Here is a 20,621-nt window from a genome sequence, read left to right as displayed (position 1 = left end):
TGCCCAGAAATTCTCACACAACACTGGAAAATGTCCATTTTTGAAAAGCTTAAGCGTGGCATGGTGGCACATGCCTATAATCCCTGCAATTTGCAAGGCTGAGGCAGAAGGATCAGAAGTTCAAAGCTAACCTCAGCAACTTAATGAGGCTCTAAGCAATTCACTGAGACTCTGTCTCAAAAAAAAAGGGCTGGGGATGTGGTTCAGTGGTTAAGTGTCCCTAGGGTTAATCCCTGGTACCAAAAAAAAAAAAAAAAAAAAAAAAAACCAGAAAAGAAAAGAAACGCTCCTGTCTAATGCACACAGAGGATGGTTTGTTACACTGGTGGGGGGAAATCACATAACAGAACCAGAATCTTCCTTAAACAGGAAGATGAATCAAGGTTAGAAGGTTCTAAGAGCTAAGAGTGGCTTATAGATCACCTACTGTATTTAGGAACTAATGATTGGTTGACTGCCATGCCTTATTACCTCAGCACAGATGTGCAGCCATGGATTCAGTATGATGGGGGTATGTTCTGAGAAATCTGTCATCAGGCAATTTTGTTGTCTCACAAACATCATAGGGTATGTTCATGCAAACTGAGATGGCTATGACATCACTAGGCAATAGACTATTACAGAACTATTGTATATACATAGTTCATCATTGACTAAAACGTTGTGTGGTGTGGGAGTGTATATATTTATGGAAAACAGTTAAGTGCTTCAAAATCCCTTTGTTACATGAGAGTAAGTCTGGCAGGTTGGATAAGAAATTATAAGCTCTATTCCTCTGTACAACTAGTTATTACTTGACTAAATCTAAGTCATAGATTCCAGGAGGGAATATTATTATAATGCCTAGTTTTACCAATTGTGACTCATAAAGTCACAACTCCAGAATACCTCAATTCATTCAACTTAAATGCCTCTGTGATGCTTTCCTCAGCATGGCTTCATCCTCTTCAGCATCCCGACTCCCAATACCCAGTTCACATCTCCCTCCCTACCTTCCCTCTTACTACTTATTGTGCTATCTCTCTGCCTTTCTTCAAATTCCCATCCACCTTTGAGGGAACTGCCTCTATTCTATGGAACATTCGCTATCCACGTCCACCATGGATAATCACTTCCTAACCTAATTCCTCCGTCCCATTTTCTGCAACTTAACTCATCATTTTATACAAAAGGGCTAGGCACATGCAGCTGCTCAGTGAACACTATTTCTAAGAGCTTTATAAATATATAATCCGCATGCCCTAAGACCACTTATTTGTACTGTACACTTCAATGATTTTCAGTAACTTACATAGTTGTACCATCATTCCAATTTGAGAACATTTCAATTTGAGAACAATTTTATTACCCTAAAAAGATCTCTTGAGCCTAGTACAGTCACTCATCATACCTGTGCCCAGGCCCACTCAACCACCAATCTGTTTTGTCCCTATACATTGCCAGAAGTACACCTTGGTTCGAAGTATCTTTACATTCTAATGGTTACCATCATTTATTGTGGTGTTCCTTTTACAACGATTTATCACAATCTGAAAGGTATCATTTTTAGGTAAAATTTAAATACTGAGATTTATTTTAAACTCAAGGCTGACCCAGTTCGGTTTCCTTTTACACAGGAAAAAATAGGAAGGCCTTGGAGTAATCAGATTACATGGTGGCACCCTGGATTCTTCAAACAAGGCAAGTCACTTGTGGCAAGTAAACAGAAGGTCAATAAACATCTTTTTCTGCAATCCCCTTGTCTTGAACCCAGGGGACAAGGACTCCCCCGGAGAACAATTATAAAAGGCATCCTAGAGAAGTTTAGAAACGTTGCTTCCTGTGTGGGCCAAATACAAGTCAGGTTTACACCTTTTGTTAGTTTTATCTGTATTCATTTAAACAAGTCATTCTTTGGATATCTTAACCTTTTAAATATTAAAGCAACTTTATAAAAAATTGCATTTGAAGTCAATTTAAGTTGTGCCATTTGATCAACTGTACTTGAAGTACACAAAATATAAAGCAAAATTATTTCCTGCCCTGCTCTTCACAAATCAACAAATAATTTATTTAGAAATATTTTAATGGAGAATTATGAATTTTGGTAGATAACATACAAAGTGTATCAAGAAAACAAGGAATTGTAATTTTGATCTTATGATGTCAAAATAAAACAGGATTATATCAGTTAAAAACAAATCTTATCTAAAATGCTATAAAACAAGTGTCTGAGTGTTAGGCTGGCAAATAATGTGAAAGTAAAAATCATTCCTCCATATGCTCACAGTGCACACTCTCAGAACCAGTGGTAATATGGATCTTATTTATTCCAAGTTCATATGAATTTAGCCATGAGAATACTAAAGTATTCAAATTAAAATGTGATAGCTCATATGCTTCCTAAATTCAACAGACAAATGAGCACTTCAAGTGCAGAAAGTAGCATTTTAACTTCAATTCTTTCCTATATTTGAATAACCAGAACTATGAATATTCCAAAACACTTTTCACATCTATTTCTAACAATTGGACTCTTATTTGTAAAACAAGCCTAGAGTTTTTGTTTTATCATGAAACAAAAATAAAACAAAATAATACTCTTTATAGATAGTTAGGGACTAACTTACATATAGCATATTATCTTATGGTACAATAAAACATCCCATGTAAATATATTATATCATGCTCATCATCACTTAACTTCTTGTTTATCATCATAATTTTTAAGATTGGGAATCAAAGAATCCCAGCAGAACCAAACGATTTGACCAGTACCATCTCTTGAGCCTGTGACCAGGGAAGAGAATTTTCGTTTCCACAAGGTCAATCTACTTACTGACTAACCTTTAGGGAGTAAACCTTTCTACAATATTTTAAGTAGTAGTATTGTTTCTACTCTCCTGGAGCAGAAACAAAGTATTGGGAAAATATAAGCAACTATTTCTTGCAATATTTATTTCATGAATAACCCAAACTCAATTGAAAAGGATTTCTGCCCCTGCTATGCAAATTAAAAGGGTTTTTCACATTGAACAAAGCAACAGGGGGATACTAAAATACAAAGTTGAACTGAAAAAACAATATAACTAAGCTCTTCTAAACTTTCACACCTCTGCAACTGAAATAGCCTGATGTCCATTAGAGCAAATATCTTTCAAAGTACATCCAACAATAATTATTCCAAAATCGCATGTAACTTTAACTTTCTAAAAATGAGGATTATTTTTAAATGACTTCAAGTTGTGATGGGTCTCAATGATCAACTATGCATTGGTTTGTAGGGAAGGTTCTTATTAGATATTTATTTGGGTTAGATCAATCAGTTGTCAACATAAGACCTGAAACCGGGAAATACATTTCCATGGAGGAGCTAGAACTGAAATGTAACACCATTACCCGTACATATGAAAACCAGATTACTTTCAAGTAAAACTTAAATTTACCATGATCCTTTTTAAATTGAAAAACTATCCCTTAGATAATTTAGTCTCTAAATAAATTTAATGCACTGAATTTCGGGATCCAAGTGCTACTTGCAATTTATGATGGAAGGCATTTATCCGTTCTTTCTGAACTGGCCAGTTCAAGATGCAGTGAGATTTAAACATTCCTCTTCGCAAACAGAGTGCGTGATTTAGTTTATAATCTGGGATCTCCTCAAGAAAAATCAATATAATTGAATCCAGATTTTGTTCAATTGCTTGCTGAACTGCATGGTGCACCTTGAATCTATGTAAAATAAATAAATAAATAAATAAATAAATAAATAAATAAATAAATAAATAAATAAATAATAAACAAGTCAATAATCATTATACAGATTCTAATAGCCAAAACTTCAACAATCAAAATTCTTTGTGGAATCTGCTTCAATCTGCCACTAAAAATCAGAATTTTCAGTTTTATTTTCAAAATTTTTTTAGCTAAGAGTAGTAATATTGGGAAGTTTAACTGAAAAACAGATGCATATTTAAAATTTCACAATGTTCACCTACCTTTTGCATAATGGATCTTTTAATAGATGCTGCGTTATAACAAAAATAATTTTTCTGCTCCTTTTGACACTATTAACAATTGCTTCAAGTCCAAGGACACCTGCCTCAAAGTCCCTTTCTTCCAGACAAAATTTGAGAGATTGGTCTTTTTCTTCCATCAAGGAGAAGTGTTCCCAGACCCAATCTCTATCTTTATGGGCATGAATTATATATGCTGTATATTCAAACTTCTCTGCTTGTCCATCTATTTCCTTGAAACCAAGAACTCGGTGTACTGAAACATTCCAATAAAATGATATCCTCCAACCCTCAAATTGGATGAGCAGTACAATAAAGGTAAAAATCAATATCAAGCTGGTATTGATCATGAACAGGAGTTGAAAGGGAGCACTATCTTTGCATGATGACGTATCAAAAAGCATCACTGGGAATCCACGATATTGAGGTGGAGTGTTGCAGAGGTAATGACTTGATAGCTCAGAGATGTTAGTATGGGTCTGATTAATCCAATTAACAAACCAGGCAATACTTTCACAGGTACAATCAAATGGGTTAAAGCTCATATCTAAGTTACTCAGGTTCTTAAAAACTGGCCCAAACACATTCTTTTCAACTGATGTTATGAGGTTCTTCTGAAGGTTCAGGGACTTGAGAGACACCTGGTCATCAAAGACAGAGGGTGGAAGTACATTTAAATTATTCAGTCCTAAATTGATGCTTTTGAGTTCGAATAAGTCCTTGAACACCTTGACTGGGATTTCGTCAAAGCCATTAGACTCTAAGTTCAGGATGTGGAGGTGAGAAAGACCCTTCAGAAAATGACAGGACCACCAGGGTTTGCATGTTTCCACAATCGTGCTAAATTGTTATGCTGCAAATCCAGAATTTCTAGTCTCTCAAGACCCTTCAACAGTTCGTCGTTTATATTGGCTATATTGTTGTTGCTTAGATCCAGAATGGTCAAGTTATGAAGAGGGCTGAAAGGCGAAGGGGAGCTGTCCAGATTTTTCAGGGCTACCCTCCGAAGCATGAGTTGACGAAGGCTCGGAACCAACGCAAAGGAGTTGCTAGTCAATTGTAGGTATTTGTTGTAGGAAAGGTAGATTTCATAAATATTTTCTAGACCTCTCCATTCTTGGCCTGTGAGTTCTTGCCCAATTTCATTAAGGCCCAGGTCAAGCACCTTTAGGTGGCCCAACCAAGAGAACGCACCACTCTCGATTTTTGAGATTTGTTTTTGGTTAAGTTGAATAAGAGTAAAGGAGAATGAGCAAGTGATAAAAATGTTTCATTTGTTAGGGTCTGCAAACTTGTGAACGAGTTGGATAGAATTAAGTATTTCAGATTTACCAATCCCGTGAACATATTGTTTTTGATGCCGGGAAGATTGTTATCTTCCATGGTAAGGAACTCCAAACATTCTAGCCACTGAAAGGAAAAGTCATCAATCTGGGGAAGTGAAGCAAGGGAAATACCTTGTTTGTTAAAGGATCTCTTCAAATTCAGGTATCTCACATTGGAAAGTCCATAAAGGAGTAAGAAGACAAATGCTGTATATTATTATACTCCAGGAAGAAATATTTCAGATGTGGAAGCCAAACAAAGGAATTGTTACCGATCACATTTAAGTTGTTGCGGGAAAGATCGAGCATGGTGAGATTTGTCCGTCTGAGTCCAGAGAAAGTCGTGTTGCTGGTTCTGTACAGCTGGGTGTTACTCAAAGAGAGATTCTGGATACTGGTGCTTGATAATTCTAAACACAGCTTTTCTGTGAGACTGGAGCCCGTTGGACATTGTTCAAAAAGAGGCCAAACAGTTTTCCAATTGCATGAAAACAACCTGGAGAGAACTAAATATGGAGGGGGAAAAAAGTTAATAACCAAAATATAATAGGCTTTGAATGACCCTTGGAAAACTTCAGTGCAGTTCTTGATTTGGTCTTCCTTCCCCTTTCACTACATTCCCTGGCCAGGGCCTCTCTCTTCATCCCCTGGATCCATAGTTTTTTCCTTACTCTGTGCCTATAGCATCTACCTGTTCCAGCCCCTGAACTACCCTGGCCACTGGCTATTTCTCTTTGGTTTTCAGAGCTCAGTTTAGATGCTGCTTCTTCAGGGTGCTATCCCAGATCTCCTATTTGAGACTTCGTAGTACTTTTATTTATCACACTGATATAACTGTAATGAATGTTCTATCTGTGAAGTCACCACTGGGGCAGATCCTGGCTTCATCTTGGTGACAGCTTGTCGTGAACATCATGGAAGGAAAAAATGGATGGCTTTTATCCTGAAATAGTAACAGACACTTTCCCTTCTGACGGCTGGGTTCCAGCTATCTTTTTGTAATTCTACCCAGGTTTTCTCCTGACTTTATTTTACTATACCGTGTCTCCCTTCCTCCTGCTCTCATGTCCCTCTCAGAAACCTTGGCTGTTCTGGGACTCAGTGCTGGACCATGAGAGGAGAAGGAGGGAGACAAGGAATCCAGAGAGGACTGTATCCAGTCCCTGACAGTTAAACCCACCAGGGGAGCAAGAGAGTTCTGATTTCTAATATGTTATTTGTGAGATGTTTGGGTGATGGAAAAAGAGAGCAAAAAAAAAAAAAATGTGAAAGAAAGCATGTTTCCTTGAAAATAATTGGAGTTAGAATGCAAAGCAGGAATTATTAAATTAATAGGATACAGCTACATGGTAGCATTATTTTGCCACCACTAAAATTAAATTTTTGAATAATTCCTAATTGCATGGGAGATGTATATGAAATGACACTAACTTTAAAAAGTTAGAAGCATTTTCACCCTCAAGAGGCAATGTAGCACAGTTAATAAGAATATGGGCTCTGGTCACACAGCCAGAAACTGTGCTCTGTAATTATATGGGTCCTGGAAGACCCTAGGTATGTCACTTTTCCCTTCTACATCTGAATTTACTCTTATGAAAAAAGACCATCAGAGTAAGTTGATTAAAAGATTATTATACATAAAATATCAAAAAAAATTTGTCATATGCTTGGCACTATGTTAGATATTGGGTAAATTTTAGTTATTGCTGTTTTTCTTGTAATTATTCAATAATTATGAGTATACCCAAATGCTAAGTGCTTGTTTCTGATTGTAGATTTGAGTGATTTTTATTAGCCTTCCTCTTTATTGCTCATTATTTACATATTGTATGTGATAATGACAATAAATTTTTAATCCAAAAATTATGCTGTTTAAAGAATAAAATGAGTTGCTTGCTCAAAAAATATTTCCTTGTCACCTCAGGATAATTTTGAAAGGTCTTTTCATATGAAAAATAATATAGCTTTTAAGAGCTGTTTTAGTTAAGGGCTTCCAATCTTCCTTACTCTGCAAAAGTATAAAACATATGTAAAATATAGACATATCTGTGTATGAAAATAGTTCAACTGAAGATAGTTAACTAGACATACTACATTAAATGGTCTTTATAACAACATAGTACAAGCTATCATTTTTTGAGCATTTACTATACAACAGTCACTGTACTAAGTTCTTTACTACATGGTCCTATGAAGTACCTTTATTTTTATACCAGCTTGAAAACCAGGAGACTGAAGTAGAGAAAACTTGAATAACTTGCCTCCATTACACTACTAAAAGATTAAAGTCTACATAGAGGACCAGCTAGCTCAACTCTAAGACCTGTACTCTTAGTCATTATCCTATTTTAATTCTTTCAGAGATGTTGTGAGATAGAGAGTATTCTTCCATTTTAAAGGTAAGGAAAATAAGACTAGTAAGTTTCCCAAGGTCAAAGAATTGACCTCTAAGGACACAGGGATTTTAATGCAGTGCCATTTATCTCCTAAATACTACCAAAACTCTTGTCTTGGCGATAGTATCAGTGGCTCCAAGCAATAAGTGTGCAGCATTTCTGGAAGATATTGTAAACGTTACACAATTTTTCCCTGCTGGGTTTCTTTAGTTTTTTAACTGTGGACACAGTAGGGATGATACTCACTAAAAGGTAGAATACAAAATAACTACCTTACTTCTTACCTCTTTAATTTGATTTGATGACAACTCTAATTTTTGTAAAGAAGAATTGCCAAGGAAATCAAGTTCTTCACTTCTTAGTGCATGGATTTTATTATTTGATAATAGAAGCTCTTGGAGATTTTCCAGTTGGAGTTGGGTTCCTAATTTTGTAGATGATAAACCATTATGGGACAGGTCTAATTTGATCAAATTCTGAGAGTAAAAGAAAAACAATATATATGTTAGAGTCTCACTTTCAAAAATAGCTCCTCTAAATTTAAGTCTCAGAAATATATCAATATCAAAATGTCACCTATTTTTCTGTAGGGAACCAATAATAGGCATATAAATCACCTTGGTGGTGATTAAAAACAACTTGTGGCAAGGAGTTAGTTTCTTCCTGTAGAATCACTTTATTTCTCTTACCAAAATAAAAGGATTTAAGTTTATTTATGTATTATAGAAAAAAATCATAGCTTATTTACTCATTTATAATAAGTATTTATGATGCAAGGAATATCCATGTGACTTACCGAATATGTAGTCTTAAGCATTAGCTTTGAAAATAAGTAACAGAAAAAAGAGTAACATCTACTTTAAGAAACATGAGTAAAACTTTGCCATCCATGAAATTCTAGAAAGATTTTGTATTGAGAAAGATTTGTAGTTACACAAATTTGGGATCATAACTAGCACAGAAATGTTAAGTTTCTTTTGTCAGAATTGTGGGGTGTTTTATCACTCCATGTTACTTTTGAACATGTTAACTTCAAACTCAGGTAAAAGATAAAGAAAGAATCTAATAATTCCCATCAAAGAGAATAAGACTTTATAAATATTTTAAAAAGAAAAATAACATTTTTGTCAATAATTTTCTCAAATCAGATTTTGAAGTATTTGTGTCCGAAGACATTCATCCTCAAGAAAATCTAAGGAGGCACAAGAAAGATTTAGAATAGCTGGTCAACAAATCAATTGATTAAGGTTTCTCAGCATAGTTAAATTTGTATGTTACTCTTGGCCTCTAAGGAGGTACTATACTCCATTTTTTATAAGGTCATAAAATGAAGGAAAACAAAAAGACTAGAAAATGACTTTGGTTTAGAGAACACTTAAAAATTGCTTCAGAATTATAGATAAAGCACATATTGTTCACAGATTTAAAATTTAAACAAAGTACTGAAAAGAAAGAAGTGGAGGCTATTGGAAATGTAATCCTTTGAGGAGATTTCTTAAATCAAGAGTAGGTAATTTTAGTTGAATCATGTGTTTTATCATTATATCAACTTGTTAGCTTATTTAAGTCAGAATTTGGGACTCAACTTTTTTTCACTATCTCTCACACTAAGTCATCAGCTTGTGAATTTATTTTTCACGATCCTCATGGGGCAATCTGATGTCTCTTTCCTGTTTGATGACTCCTACTTCTTGTATCTAAGTCCTATTTTTAGAGGGAGTAAGCAAAAGAGGAAGATTTCTTTAAAATTAAGAGTTGAAACTGATTTGACTATAATTTTGAAAACAGTTTCAAACACAATGGTCTGTCTGTGTATGAGTCCCCCCAGTTCCAACTGGGGTAGACCATATTTCTTACTCTTATCTTGACACTTAGGTCATGAATAAGTGACTTGAAAACTTAACATCGACAACATAATTTCACATTCTGAGATGGAAATGGTCATTTTCACCTTACCTTCTGGTTTTTAAAAAGGGTTGTTTTGAATTTTCTGGATTGAGTTGACATTAGATGGAGCTCCGTCAAATTCAAGCAGAAGGCCAAGGTTGTATCAGAAAGGGTGAGATAGCGTCATTGTTTGGAGGTTCAAAATTTTCAGGAAAGGGAGATTTTGGCACAATTCTGGCTCCAGTTTTGAAATGGAATTAAATCCTCCATCCAAGATTGCAAGGTTGGCTATATCTTGTAAAATTGGCAGGGGGCAATCTTCTGAGTTGTTATGGGAAAGATTCAGTGGTTATGTTTGTTGGGATGATCCGTCAGGTATTTCAGTCCAACTTTAGATGACTGCAGTCAGCTTCTTCATGTCTCACAGTGCATTTGTTGGTGAGGAGTGTATACAGAATCCAATGAGGCCATAGTCCCCAAAAGAAGTAAATATGATAAGGTAAATGCAGTCTCATGGTTCTGCCCAATGAAAGAAATATAAAAAAACAATGGACATCCTTATTAATACATACTTTAACATGCATTGTGTAGTCCTTGTAAAATACAACTAAAACATGACCATGTATGATGTTATTTACCTACAACTTTTATGCTATATTTTACACAAGTAGTACATTACATGAAAATAATTCAAATACACAGAAAGATGAAAAAGAGAAACATATAAACTCCTTTCATGTCCTTTACCTCCACCCAGTTGCAATCTTCCAAGGTAACCTCTCTTGACAGTTTCTATTTTAAATTCTCATGGTCACCTTCATAAACTTATTCTTTTATCTTCGTTGACTTTAAGCATTTACTTCTCACTAGAAAAATAAAGAACATAATCACACTATGTCCTTATTCTGTTCACCATTTTTCTTTAGTTATTGTTTATTTTATTTAATCTATTGCATCATTTATAATTTTGAAGACTCTATGTAAAATTAAAACAAGCCAACTTTAGTTAAAATTTCTTTTAAAAATTATTTAATGACACAAAATAATTGTACCTATCTATGGGGTACAAGTGTGATTTTTCAATATAGGCACATGATGTGGGATGCTCAGATCAGAGTAACTGGCATATCCATCACCTCAAACATTTATAATTTCTTTGTGTCAAGGACATTAAAAATCCTTCTTACAAACTATTTTGAAACATGCAACTACTTTATTGTCACCACCATTATCCTACTGTGCTGTAGAGAAAGTCAGAAGTTACTGGGTAACCATCCTCTCTCCCCCTACCACTCCTACCCTTTCCAGCCTCTGGCAACCAGTGTTCTATAATTCCATGAGATCAACAGCTTTCTTTTTGACATGTAAGTGAGAACATATGGCATTTGTTTTCCTGTGTCTGACTTATTTCACTTAACATAATGTCCTCTAGGCTCATAGGACATAATGGACATAGATGTTTTTACTGACTTTCATTAAGCACTTTCTTCCTACTAAGAAATTTAATTACACTAGTCTCTAATTCTCTTTACAACTTTTCTTTTGTTTTGAATTTTATTTACTCTATTTTATATTTGTGATTTTAAAGAGTACACCTAAAATTTTATTTCTTCATCAACCCAACTTTACACAGAATCTCCTGGAACCTTGTTTTGTGATACGAGCAATGTACCTTCTTGTGTTTTTGCCACACTTCTTCCATGCTTATATTTCCTAAAACTGTCAACTATACCATTGCTTGGCATTGTCACCATAAGAAATGTTAGCATTTTATCCTGAAAGTATGACTAAGCATGCAATTCTTAGTCTAGACTGATTTGGAAAACCTAAAGATCACAAATGTCATTTACAAGTATTTAATTATTGTAGATTCAGTAAAACTTAGAGAAACATAGTGGTTAAGAGGAGAGATCCTGGAGTTACATCAACAGCATTCTGTTCCTGGGGCCTCTGCTTTGTGACTTTGGTAAATTAATTTATTTCTCAGGCCTTAGTTTCCTTGTCTTTAAAGAGAGGAGCTCTTCATAAACAGTTGGGAGGATTAAAAGAGGTACGATAGCTTTATAGTACTTGGCATAAAGCTGCTTTTAATGGATTTCTAATACTATTAATCAGTATGATAATCTCACCATCCATAAATGCATAATATAACTATGTTCTATTTGATAAATTTGTCACTTTATAAAGAAAGCCTATGAAAATGACAATGTGTATCATGAGATTTTTCACAACTAACCACTAAACAAGAAGGCAATAGTAGAGGACACCAGTGGGGTCAAATCACTGAAATTCAAAGAACTTCAAAGAATGGTGAAAACGATTCCAGAAGCTTCTTATTAACTCAACCTTGGTTTGGGGGAGGAGCCAGCCCATGACTCCCTTCACAGGCTGAGCCTCAACCAGCATCCTCCCTGAATGACTTCCAACAATCTTCCTACAAGGAGATCCATGTCCTTTCAAATTGGTCTGCTTTCAATTTTATTTTAAAGAATGAAAAGAAAGTCCTGAATTGTGGGGTATCCATGGGTCACTCAGCATTTGCTAGTATATCATTGACAAAAGCCAAAGGATTCTGGGAGTTTTAATGATAATATTTATATAATGAATAAATAATATTTCTTATGAAACATTACATAAGCTACTTTGATATTTTTTATTAGTGATTCTTATAAATGAAACAAGTCCCATTTGATGTTCTAAATGGGTGCTTTGAGGAGTCTAAATTGCCAATCACAGCTTTACACATAGAAACGAAAGGAAGTAAGATTTTAATTTATGGGATCTTTGTATTCAATACAGTTTTTAAGGAATTAATAATGCCCATAAATATAACAGGAGTATAGAAGAGTACAGTGAGTTGAGTGCAAAAGATGTAACCCTGTGCCTCTTAGCAGGTAACCCTGTAATGATGAAGGCAACATGGATTATTTCCCCTTATAACTAACCAATTCTTCAGAATGATGTCTTGTTTGGTTTGCTGTTTGAACCATGACTTCCTTAAAGTTTATCGTTCCCCCTGTTTAATTCTTGTTAAAGTAAGAATTATATGAGGCTTCATTTTCACGGTACCAAGATCATCTACCCTCTTAATCATATGCTGAATCATCAGTTTGGATAAATAGGTAAATGTATGAACGGGTTGGGTGGGTGGGTGAATGACTGGATGCATGGATGGGTGGTTGGAGGGGTGGGTGGGCAGATGGATGGATGGGTGGATAGGTGGACAGATGGTTGGATGGATACATATAGCTTGCTGCACAACTATCATCACAGAATCTACTGTACTGTACTCTTGGGTTGATGCTACTGTCTTATGGATTTAAGTATATTTTCTCTTGAAATATTTTTATTCTGACTAGAGTATCTCCTTGAGAAGTTCTTTTACCACCACCCCCTACGTTCTTTATGTCTTTCTTTTGTTCCTTTTGTCTTCAATGATTTTGATGTGCAGCCTATTTGAAATTTAAGTACTTTTGATGCACAATTATAAAAGCATTATTTCATCGCCATCCATTGTCCAGGGTGGTAAGAAGTCTGATATCCATCTGATTTTCCTTCCTTAATATGAAGGACATCTCATTTTCTTCTCTGTTTCATTTTAAAAATATTTGACTGTCTTTTCTTTGTCCTCAGTAATGTAAAATTTCACAAAGATATTTCAAGCTCTGTCTTTCCTTTAAAATGTAGCTATAAGCTCTACAGTATTTTCAATCTGAAGGTTCAAGTTTTCCTTAAGCTTCCATAATTTACATTATTACTTGAATCATTTCCTTTCCTACTTTTTCTATATCCTCTTCTTAGGAACTATGTTTAGGTAGACAATGGCCCTCCTGCGTAACCCTCTCCAAGGGTAAATTTTATATTTCCTTTCTTTTTTCTTTTTGTTTTATGTTCCCAGACATGAACTCAGTTTTTGCATACTGGGACCTACATTGTTTTTTTGTTTTTTGTTTTTAGATTTTAGCAATTATATTTAAGTACATACAGAACAGTGCACTAATCACAAATTTAACAACCTGCTGAATTTTCACAGAATGAGCATGTCCATGTGGTGACTGGGTTCAAGAAATAAAGGATTATGACACTGGAAAATCCTCCTCATGACCCCTTCCAGTCATCACCTCCTCCTTTCCCAAAGCTAGCACTTTGTTATTTCCTATACAAAGGTTTAGTCACTGTGTAGTATATATTAATCAACTTGTGCCTTATACTCATCCTTCCTTAGCCACAGTTTCACTCTCTGAAGTTTCAGTTACTTGTGGTAAACCATGATATAAAAATATTATTATAGTGCAATGAGGAATGAGGAATTAAGATGTTTTAGAGAGACAGAACACACTAACATCACTTTTATTACAGTGTAGTGTTATAATTGTTCTATTTTCTTATTATTTTGATTAGTCTCTTACTGTGTCTAAATTATATATTAAACTTTATCATAGGCATGTATGTCTAAGAAAAATATAGTATGTAGACATCATTCTGTAGAATTCATTATTTACAAGGGTATATATATATATTAGCATGTTGCCTTGATCATTCAGGGGTCACCTGCTAAGAGGCACAGGGTTCCCTTTTTTGCACTCAACCAACTATACTCTGTTTCTCTCTTGGTATATTTTTGGGCAGTATTAATTCTTTAAAAAACGTATAGAAATTTCCATAATAAAAGCATTTGTCCATTCTCATTGCTATATATATACCACAGTTAATTCTTCTGTTCATTGTATGCATCTACCAAAATCAATTTCTCCAACGTTTTAAAATTAAAATATATAGCACCATAACTTTATAGTGACCGTGCTTGTGTTATCATATATCTACTTATCCATCATTACTTCACCAGAATGTACATTCTTACCTACAGTGTTTCTTGTTTATAAAGCCTTTCTTTAGATGTAGAATTCACATTTAATGAAATACATCTTCAGTGTACATCTCTGAGTTCTGACAAATGCACACACCTGTGCAGTGCAAACCCTACAGAGTTTTCCCATCCCTTTTATTTCATTTTTGTTCCCACTCCTACTTTCCCGGAGTTAAGCACTGCTCTTCTCCTTACTACATTAGTTTGGTGTGTCTTCCACACATCATATTCATTCTCTTTCATAAGTCTCATTTCATTTAGCATATTAATTTTGAATTTTATTCACATTTAGTATTTCTGTAAGTAGTCCTCCCTTATCAGTGGGATATATTCCAAGACCCCCAGTGGTCATGTGATACCACAGATAATATCAAACTCTCTATATATCATGTTTTTCCTATACATACAAACCTATAATAAAGCATAATTTGTACATTTGGCACTGTGAAAGACTAACAACAATAATTAACAATAAAATAGAACAATTATAACAACAAACAGATGCTCCTTAACTCACAATGGGATTACATCAACCCATTGTAAGTTGAAAATCCTATTAAGGAAAAAGCACACTTAATACACCTAGTCTACTAAACGTCATAACTTAGCAACACAGTATCCTATAGAATATTGATTGTTTACTATCATGATTATGTGGCTGACTGGGAGCTGTAGATTATTGTATTACATATTGCTAGCCCAGGCAAAATCAAATTCAAAATTAAATACAGTTTCTACTGAATGTGCATTGCTTCCTAAAGACAACTTCATAAAGACAACAATGTGGTAAGCTGAGGACATTTGATAAATTTTTAAATAAAATTGTCGACATTCCTTTTCTTGCATTTTGATATCATTATTAAGTAAAATAAAGCTTACCTGAACATAAGCATTGTGGTACTGTGACAGGAAATCTGAGAACCAAGACAAGTATTAAGTGATAACGGGTGAGTAGCCTATACACCATGGACACATAGGATGGAGTGATGATTCATGTCTGAGATGGTACTGAGTGAGGCGGCATGAGATTGCATCATGCTACTCAGAATGGTGCACAGTTTAAAATCTTCAAATTATTTATTTCTGCAATTTTGCATTTAGTATTTTCAGACTACAACTGACCATGGGTAATGACAACTACAGAAAGAGAAATCACAGGTAAGGAGGGAGTACTATAGCTTTTTTCTTTCTTTTTTAATTGAGTAGCATACCTTATCCATGTTTATGTCACAAGACGCCTGGATTGCTTAAAATTTCTCACCATTATGAATAAATTTGTCACAAATAGTCCTGTACAAATCTTCCTAGACATGTGTTCTACTTCTTTCAGATAAATACTTGGAATTTGGATGTCTGGGCCAATTGGTATCAATGTTTGGTACAATTACTCCTTTCATTTTATCTTCCTGGTGAGTATGTATCTGTAGGTAATTGTAATTTTAATTTGCATTTTCCTGCTGACTGACCACATCTAAAAATTCCTATGTGCTTATTGTCCATATATACCATTGTAAGTTCAAATATTTTGTTCCTTTATTAATTAGGTTGTTTATTTTTTAGTATTGTTATCAAATCTTTTTTATATATCTGGGTATCAGTCCTTTGTCAGATTCATATTTCATGAACATTTTCTTCCAGTTTGTGGTTTGCTTACTCATTTTGTGAATATCTTCTCAATTAGAATGAAGTCTAATTAAACATTTTTTCTTTTCTTTGTATTGTTTTCCGTGTCTTAAGTAACTTTGCCTGCTCCAGAACTTTTAAAATATTCTCCTTTAAAAAAATTATGGTTTGAACTTTCATGTGAAAGTCTATGATTTCTCACAAATTAATGTTCATGTGTGGTGTGAAGCAGGAGTCAGGTTTTTCATGTGTATATCCAGTTAGAATATAGTTTTCAAAAGACTTTTCCTTCTTGCTCCTGCTTCTGTGCCTTTCCTAAAAACCAGACACTCAGTGTACGTCTATTCCTGGGTTGTCTATCTACTCTCTTCCACTACCTTTGTCAGTTTTTACACAATGTTTTGGTGACTATATATATATTTTTTTATTTTGGAAAGTGAATTCAGGGCACTTAAACACTGAGTCATATCCCCAAGCCCTTTTTTATATTTTATTTTGAAATAGGGTCTCGCTGAGAAGCATAGCCTGGCTAAGTTGCTGAGGCTGGCTTTGAACTCATGAACCTCCTGCTGCAACCTCAGAGTCTCTGGGACTACAGGCATGCCCAGTACCTGGCTCCTATAATTTTATAGTAAATCTTGAAATCTGAAGTTAAAATCCTCTCATTTTGCTTTTCTTTCATCAGATCATTTCTTTCATCCCGTGGCTGATGAGTAAATATTATTTACTTGTTAATCATTCCTCCTCACTAGAATGTAATGGTATAGTAGAGACCATGGTTACTTTTATTCCACATAGAGTTTCCTGTTCCTACAAGAATGCCTGAGAACATAGTTGTTTTTGTATAAACAAGTACATGTTAAATAAATAGCTTTCCAATGGTAATTTAATCAGCTGGAGAAAACCACTCTTATCTCCACACAGAGTTACATTTTATTTTGCTGGAATGTGTACCCAATGTAGTGTTGTCTGGTATGATCAGCAACCTAGTTCCACTTTGGGATATTTTTTAAAAAATGGAATTCATCCTCAGAGTGTGAAATGAATCAGTGGTAATAATATTTAAATTGATTTCCTATAAGACCTAAAAATTATGACACAAGAATAATTCTAGGTAAATTTCAGAGAATAAAATAATCTCAGTGACTAATTCTAGGAAAATAGAACTAATCTGAGTATTTAAGAGTTATACTAATATACTTTAAATTTTACTGATATTTTAATTTAGTCCTCAGGGAAAATAAATAGCTTTTATAAACTAATATTCCAGCCTTTCAGTCTTTATAATACTTTATAATACTAAATATTTAAAACTGTATACCATTTTTATATCCAGAGGTTAAGAAGAACATTATAACCCTGGGTAGAAAGGATGCAGTTACCAGATTGGTCAGGTGCATCAAGAATATGGGGCTGAAAGGACACATTCTGGAAGTGTTGGACCTCTCACCTGAGATTCTTCCCAACCTCACCTCTCCTAGTACCATAAGGACTTCCTGCTTCTACCTATCAACTCAGAGGTACAGCCTTGCAGAGTATTCTTCTCCTTGTTCAAGGGACATTTATTCCTCTGAACCAGCTGTAGATAGAGATCAGAATTACCTAGAAGGACTACTGCATTTACAAAGCATGTCTCTGGATGATAAATACATTCCCTGATTTGAAAGCACACTTCATTTGAAGGGAAACACTTACCAAGTGATAAGCAGGATGCATGAAAATACATGGAAAGAACCTTGTGAAATTTCAGGATGGTGACCATTCACACACACACACACACAAAGTCCTAAATGGAGAGATACAACCAATTACTCCCAAAGGAAAGAGATCCTGGATTGGTATAAAACTCTTCATTAGTAACACAAACCACTAGAAAACAATACAAATAAATTTTCAAAATGTTGAAAATTGAACCTAAAATCTCATGACCAGCTGAACAATTAAAGAAAGGGAAGTGATATTTTCAGCTCTGCAAAGAGTCAGTAAGTTTATAACCATATAACCTGCCAGGCACAGAGGCGCACACCTGCAATCCCAGCAACTCAGGAGGATCACGAGTTTGAAGCCAGCCTTACCAATTTAGTGAGGCCCTGAGAAACTCAGCCAAGGGGATGTGCCTCAGTGGTTAAGTATCCCTGAATTCAATACTCGGTACCAAAAATTAAAAATAAAACAACAACAACGACAACAAAAAATAGAACTATACCCATGTAACCTATAGGAAAAATTATTGTAGCACATGCTTTAATAAAACAAACAAAAATACACTTAAGGATGAAATCAGAGTGAAGAACTAGTTGCTATTGAATGAGACCCAACAGAAACAAGAAAATGAAGGAAAGAAAGAAAAAGATTTCACAATGCCTTACAATTTTGGAAAGTTTTTTAAGGTGCATAAAATTACTTTTCATTTTGATAGCTGATAGTATTGCATGATGGTTAGGATATGGAGTCTAGAGCCACAATACCTGGAGTTAACCACTATTTACAGGTTAGTTTGTACAGTATGGTTTGTAAACCTTGCAATATTTTTTTTTCTAAGCTGATACACAGGTACCTGTAGGAAGACACATACCAGCACATAGTCACAACTGTAAAGTTGGAATTGCTGAAACTTTAATACACTGAAGGCTGCCTCTATTTTCACCGGAGTACCCCACAGTTGCTGATGCTAATTTCTGATCTTTCCACACATCTGAACATCTTTCCAACTCTCATTTTTCTCCGTTTGCCTTCATTAGGTGAAAGTCATCTATGTACTCCTAGGAATATCTGAAGAGAACTTTCCCTTTCGAGTTCATTATTGAAAAAGGTCAGCTCCTGTCTCCTTTCCAACAAAACTGAGAAAAGGAGAAAGTTTTCTAACCTCCTAGAATGTGAAATTTTTAAAAAATGTGATTAAAAAAAAAAAGTTGTAAAATGATTTCCATAGCTTCCCTAATGTGTATTTCCAGGTACAGAGCTCTATAGAGAAAAGAATTTTTTTAAAATATTGCCGCATAAAATGTTCTATCACCTTAGTTAGATATTTTTTGCTGTTTCTCGCCATACCTGTCTCATTCCATTTCTTCCATTTTCCTTGTTGAATGGTTCTGACACGATTTCAAGCACCGGATCAAAGAAAGACAAATGAGTGCTAAAATCAACGTGCATTCTGACTTTACTCCGCATTACATATCCTGCCCCCCATATAAATTTAAAATATGTACCTTCCCTTTGATGACGGCTGCCCCTTCCTTGTTTTTCATTTGTTCACATACGGACCTTTTTCATCAGGGAAATGTGCGTGGTGAGTTTACTGCAATCTCGAAAGTGAAACTGAAGTTTAAAAAAAAAATAAATAAGGCGTTTGTATTTGGTGCATTCAAAGGAGAGCAAACGTAGTGGAAAGGGCCAGGTGGGGGCGAGGGACAACCAGGACACTCTCAGTGCAGTGTTTTAAAGTGCTGTCTAAAAATGTCTCATTTAAAAACTTTTCGGTATGCTCTCCTGGATTTCATTGAAATGATCACGGATTTAACAATGGAGAAAGTTGAAAGGATGGGAACTCGGGCTTACTGTGGGCGGGGCTGGAATTTCAGAAGTTAAGGAATACGGTCTTAAACTGACAGTGAATTCTACTTTCTGCGGACTGTTGCAAAGCTGTCAGATCTGAGCAGTGTGGTAAGACGCATGGAAAAAGAAACTTTAATCCTTGATGGAAGCTAAGCACTTTCCCAACGCTTATCCTGCTTTCTCTTTTTTTTGCAGACCTGTGAATGAAGCAAGGCAGAATTCAACCTCTTGATCAAACAGGAAACCAAGTTTCCCAACAGAGAAGGAACTGGCTGTCACAACGCCAAGAGCCAGTCCCTCACTCATTCCAGTTAACTTTTTTAGTCAGTACCTGTTAGGGATCAAATAGGTGTGTCTAGAGAAAGTTTAGACTCACTATTTCATTTCTCAATTTGACTGTAGTGATTCCAATTAGTTAAAGGAATGTGCGTGCCAAGGAATGAACTCACACTCTTTTATTACTGATGTGCAATGACATTATAACCAGATTGTTAAACAGTGAAATATCACAAGCGGGAGGAACTTTAGAGGACGTGTAATTCAATGTGCTTTGAGAAATGAGGAAAATGAAACCTACAGAGGTGAGTGATTTGCCTAAGGACCTAACACTAGTTACCACAATGGCTTTTATGCAAACAAGTTATAAAACTGTTTCAGAAAGTTGGAATTTGTCACTGACTTGAATTGATTACAGAATTGACAAAACAGAAATAAGTTTTCATCTTGGAGCAAATTGTTCTCTTCTGGTCCAGACTTCACTCAACCATCTTGTAGTTACTGGGCTCTTGATCACACTTTTCTAATTTTCAGTTATAACCTCTATAAAGCAATACCATAAAGAACTATGCTGAGTAAATGATTGTCACCCACATCTACCCATTGAGATGTGCAATAAAATTACTAGTCTTCAAGATTTTATCTCCATAAGGTCTTTGAAGGCAGAACCAGGTATCTTCTTTATATTATAACTCTC

At 35.0% G+C, this 20,621-nt stretch overlaps 1 protein-coding gene across 1 annotated transcript; it reads right to left on the bottom strand.

The window, feature by feature from the left end:
- Positions 1–1,386: 1,386 nt before the first annotated feature.
- Tlr3 (toll like receptor 3) lies at positions 1,387–19,238 on the bottom strand. Its single transcript, XM_053743400.1, is given in 13 exon segments — positions 1,387–3,711; positions 3,978–4,797; positions 4,800–5,207; positions 5,210–5,512; positions 5,515–5,763; positions 5,766–5,826; positions 8,001–8,192; positions 9,673–9,774; positions 9,776–9,886; positions 9,888–10,122; positions 10,351–10,469; positions 17,789–17,879; positions 19,145–19,238. Coding segments are annotated over 10 exon segments (2,706 nt in total). The 5' UTR covers positions 10,119–10,122; positions 10,351–10,469; positions 17,789–17,879; positions 19,145–19,238; the 3' UTR covers positions 1,387–3,482.
- Positions 19,239–20,621: the final 1,383 nt, after the last annotated feature.

The sequence above is a fragment of the Sciurus carolinensis genome, chromosome 4, assembly GCF_902686445.1.
Source record: "Sciurus carolinensis chromosome 4, mSciCar1.2, whole genome shotgun sequence".
NCBI lineage: Eukaryota > Metazoa > Chordata > Mammalia > Rodentia > Sciuridae > Sciurus > Sciurus carolinensis.
This window is presented reverse-complemented; position numbering and strand designations above follow the sequence as displayed.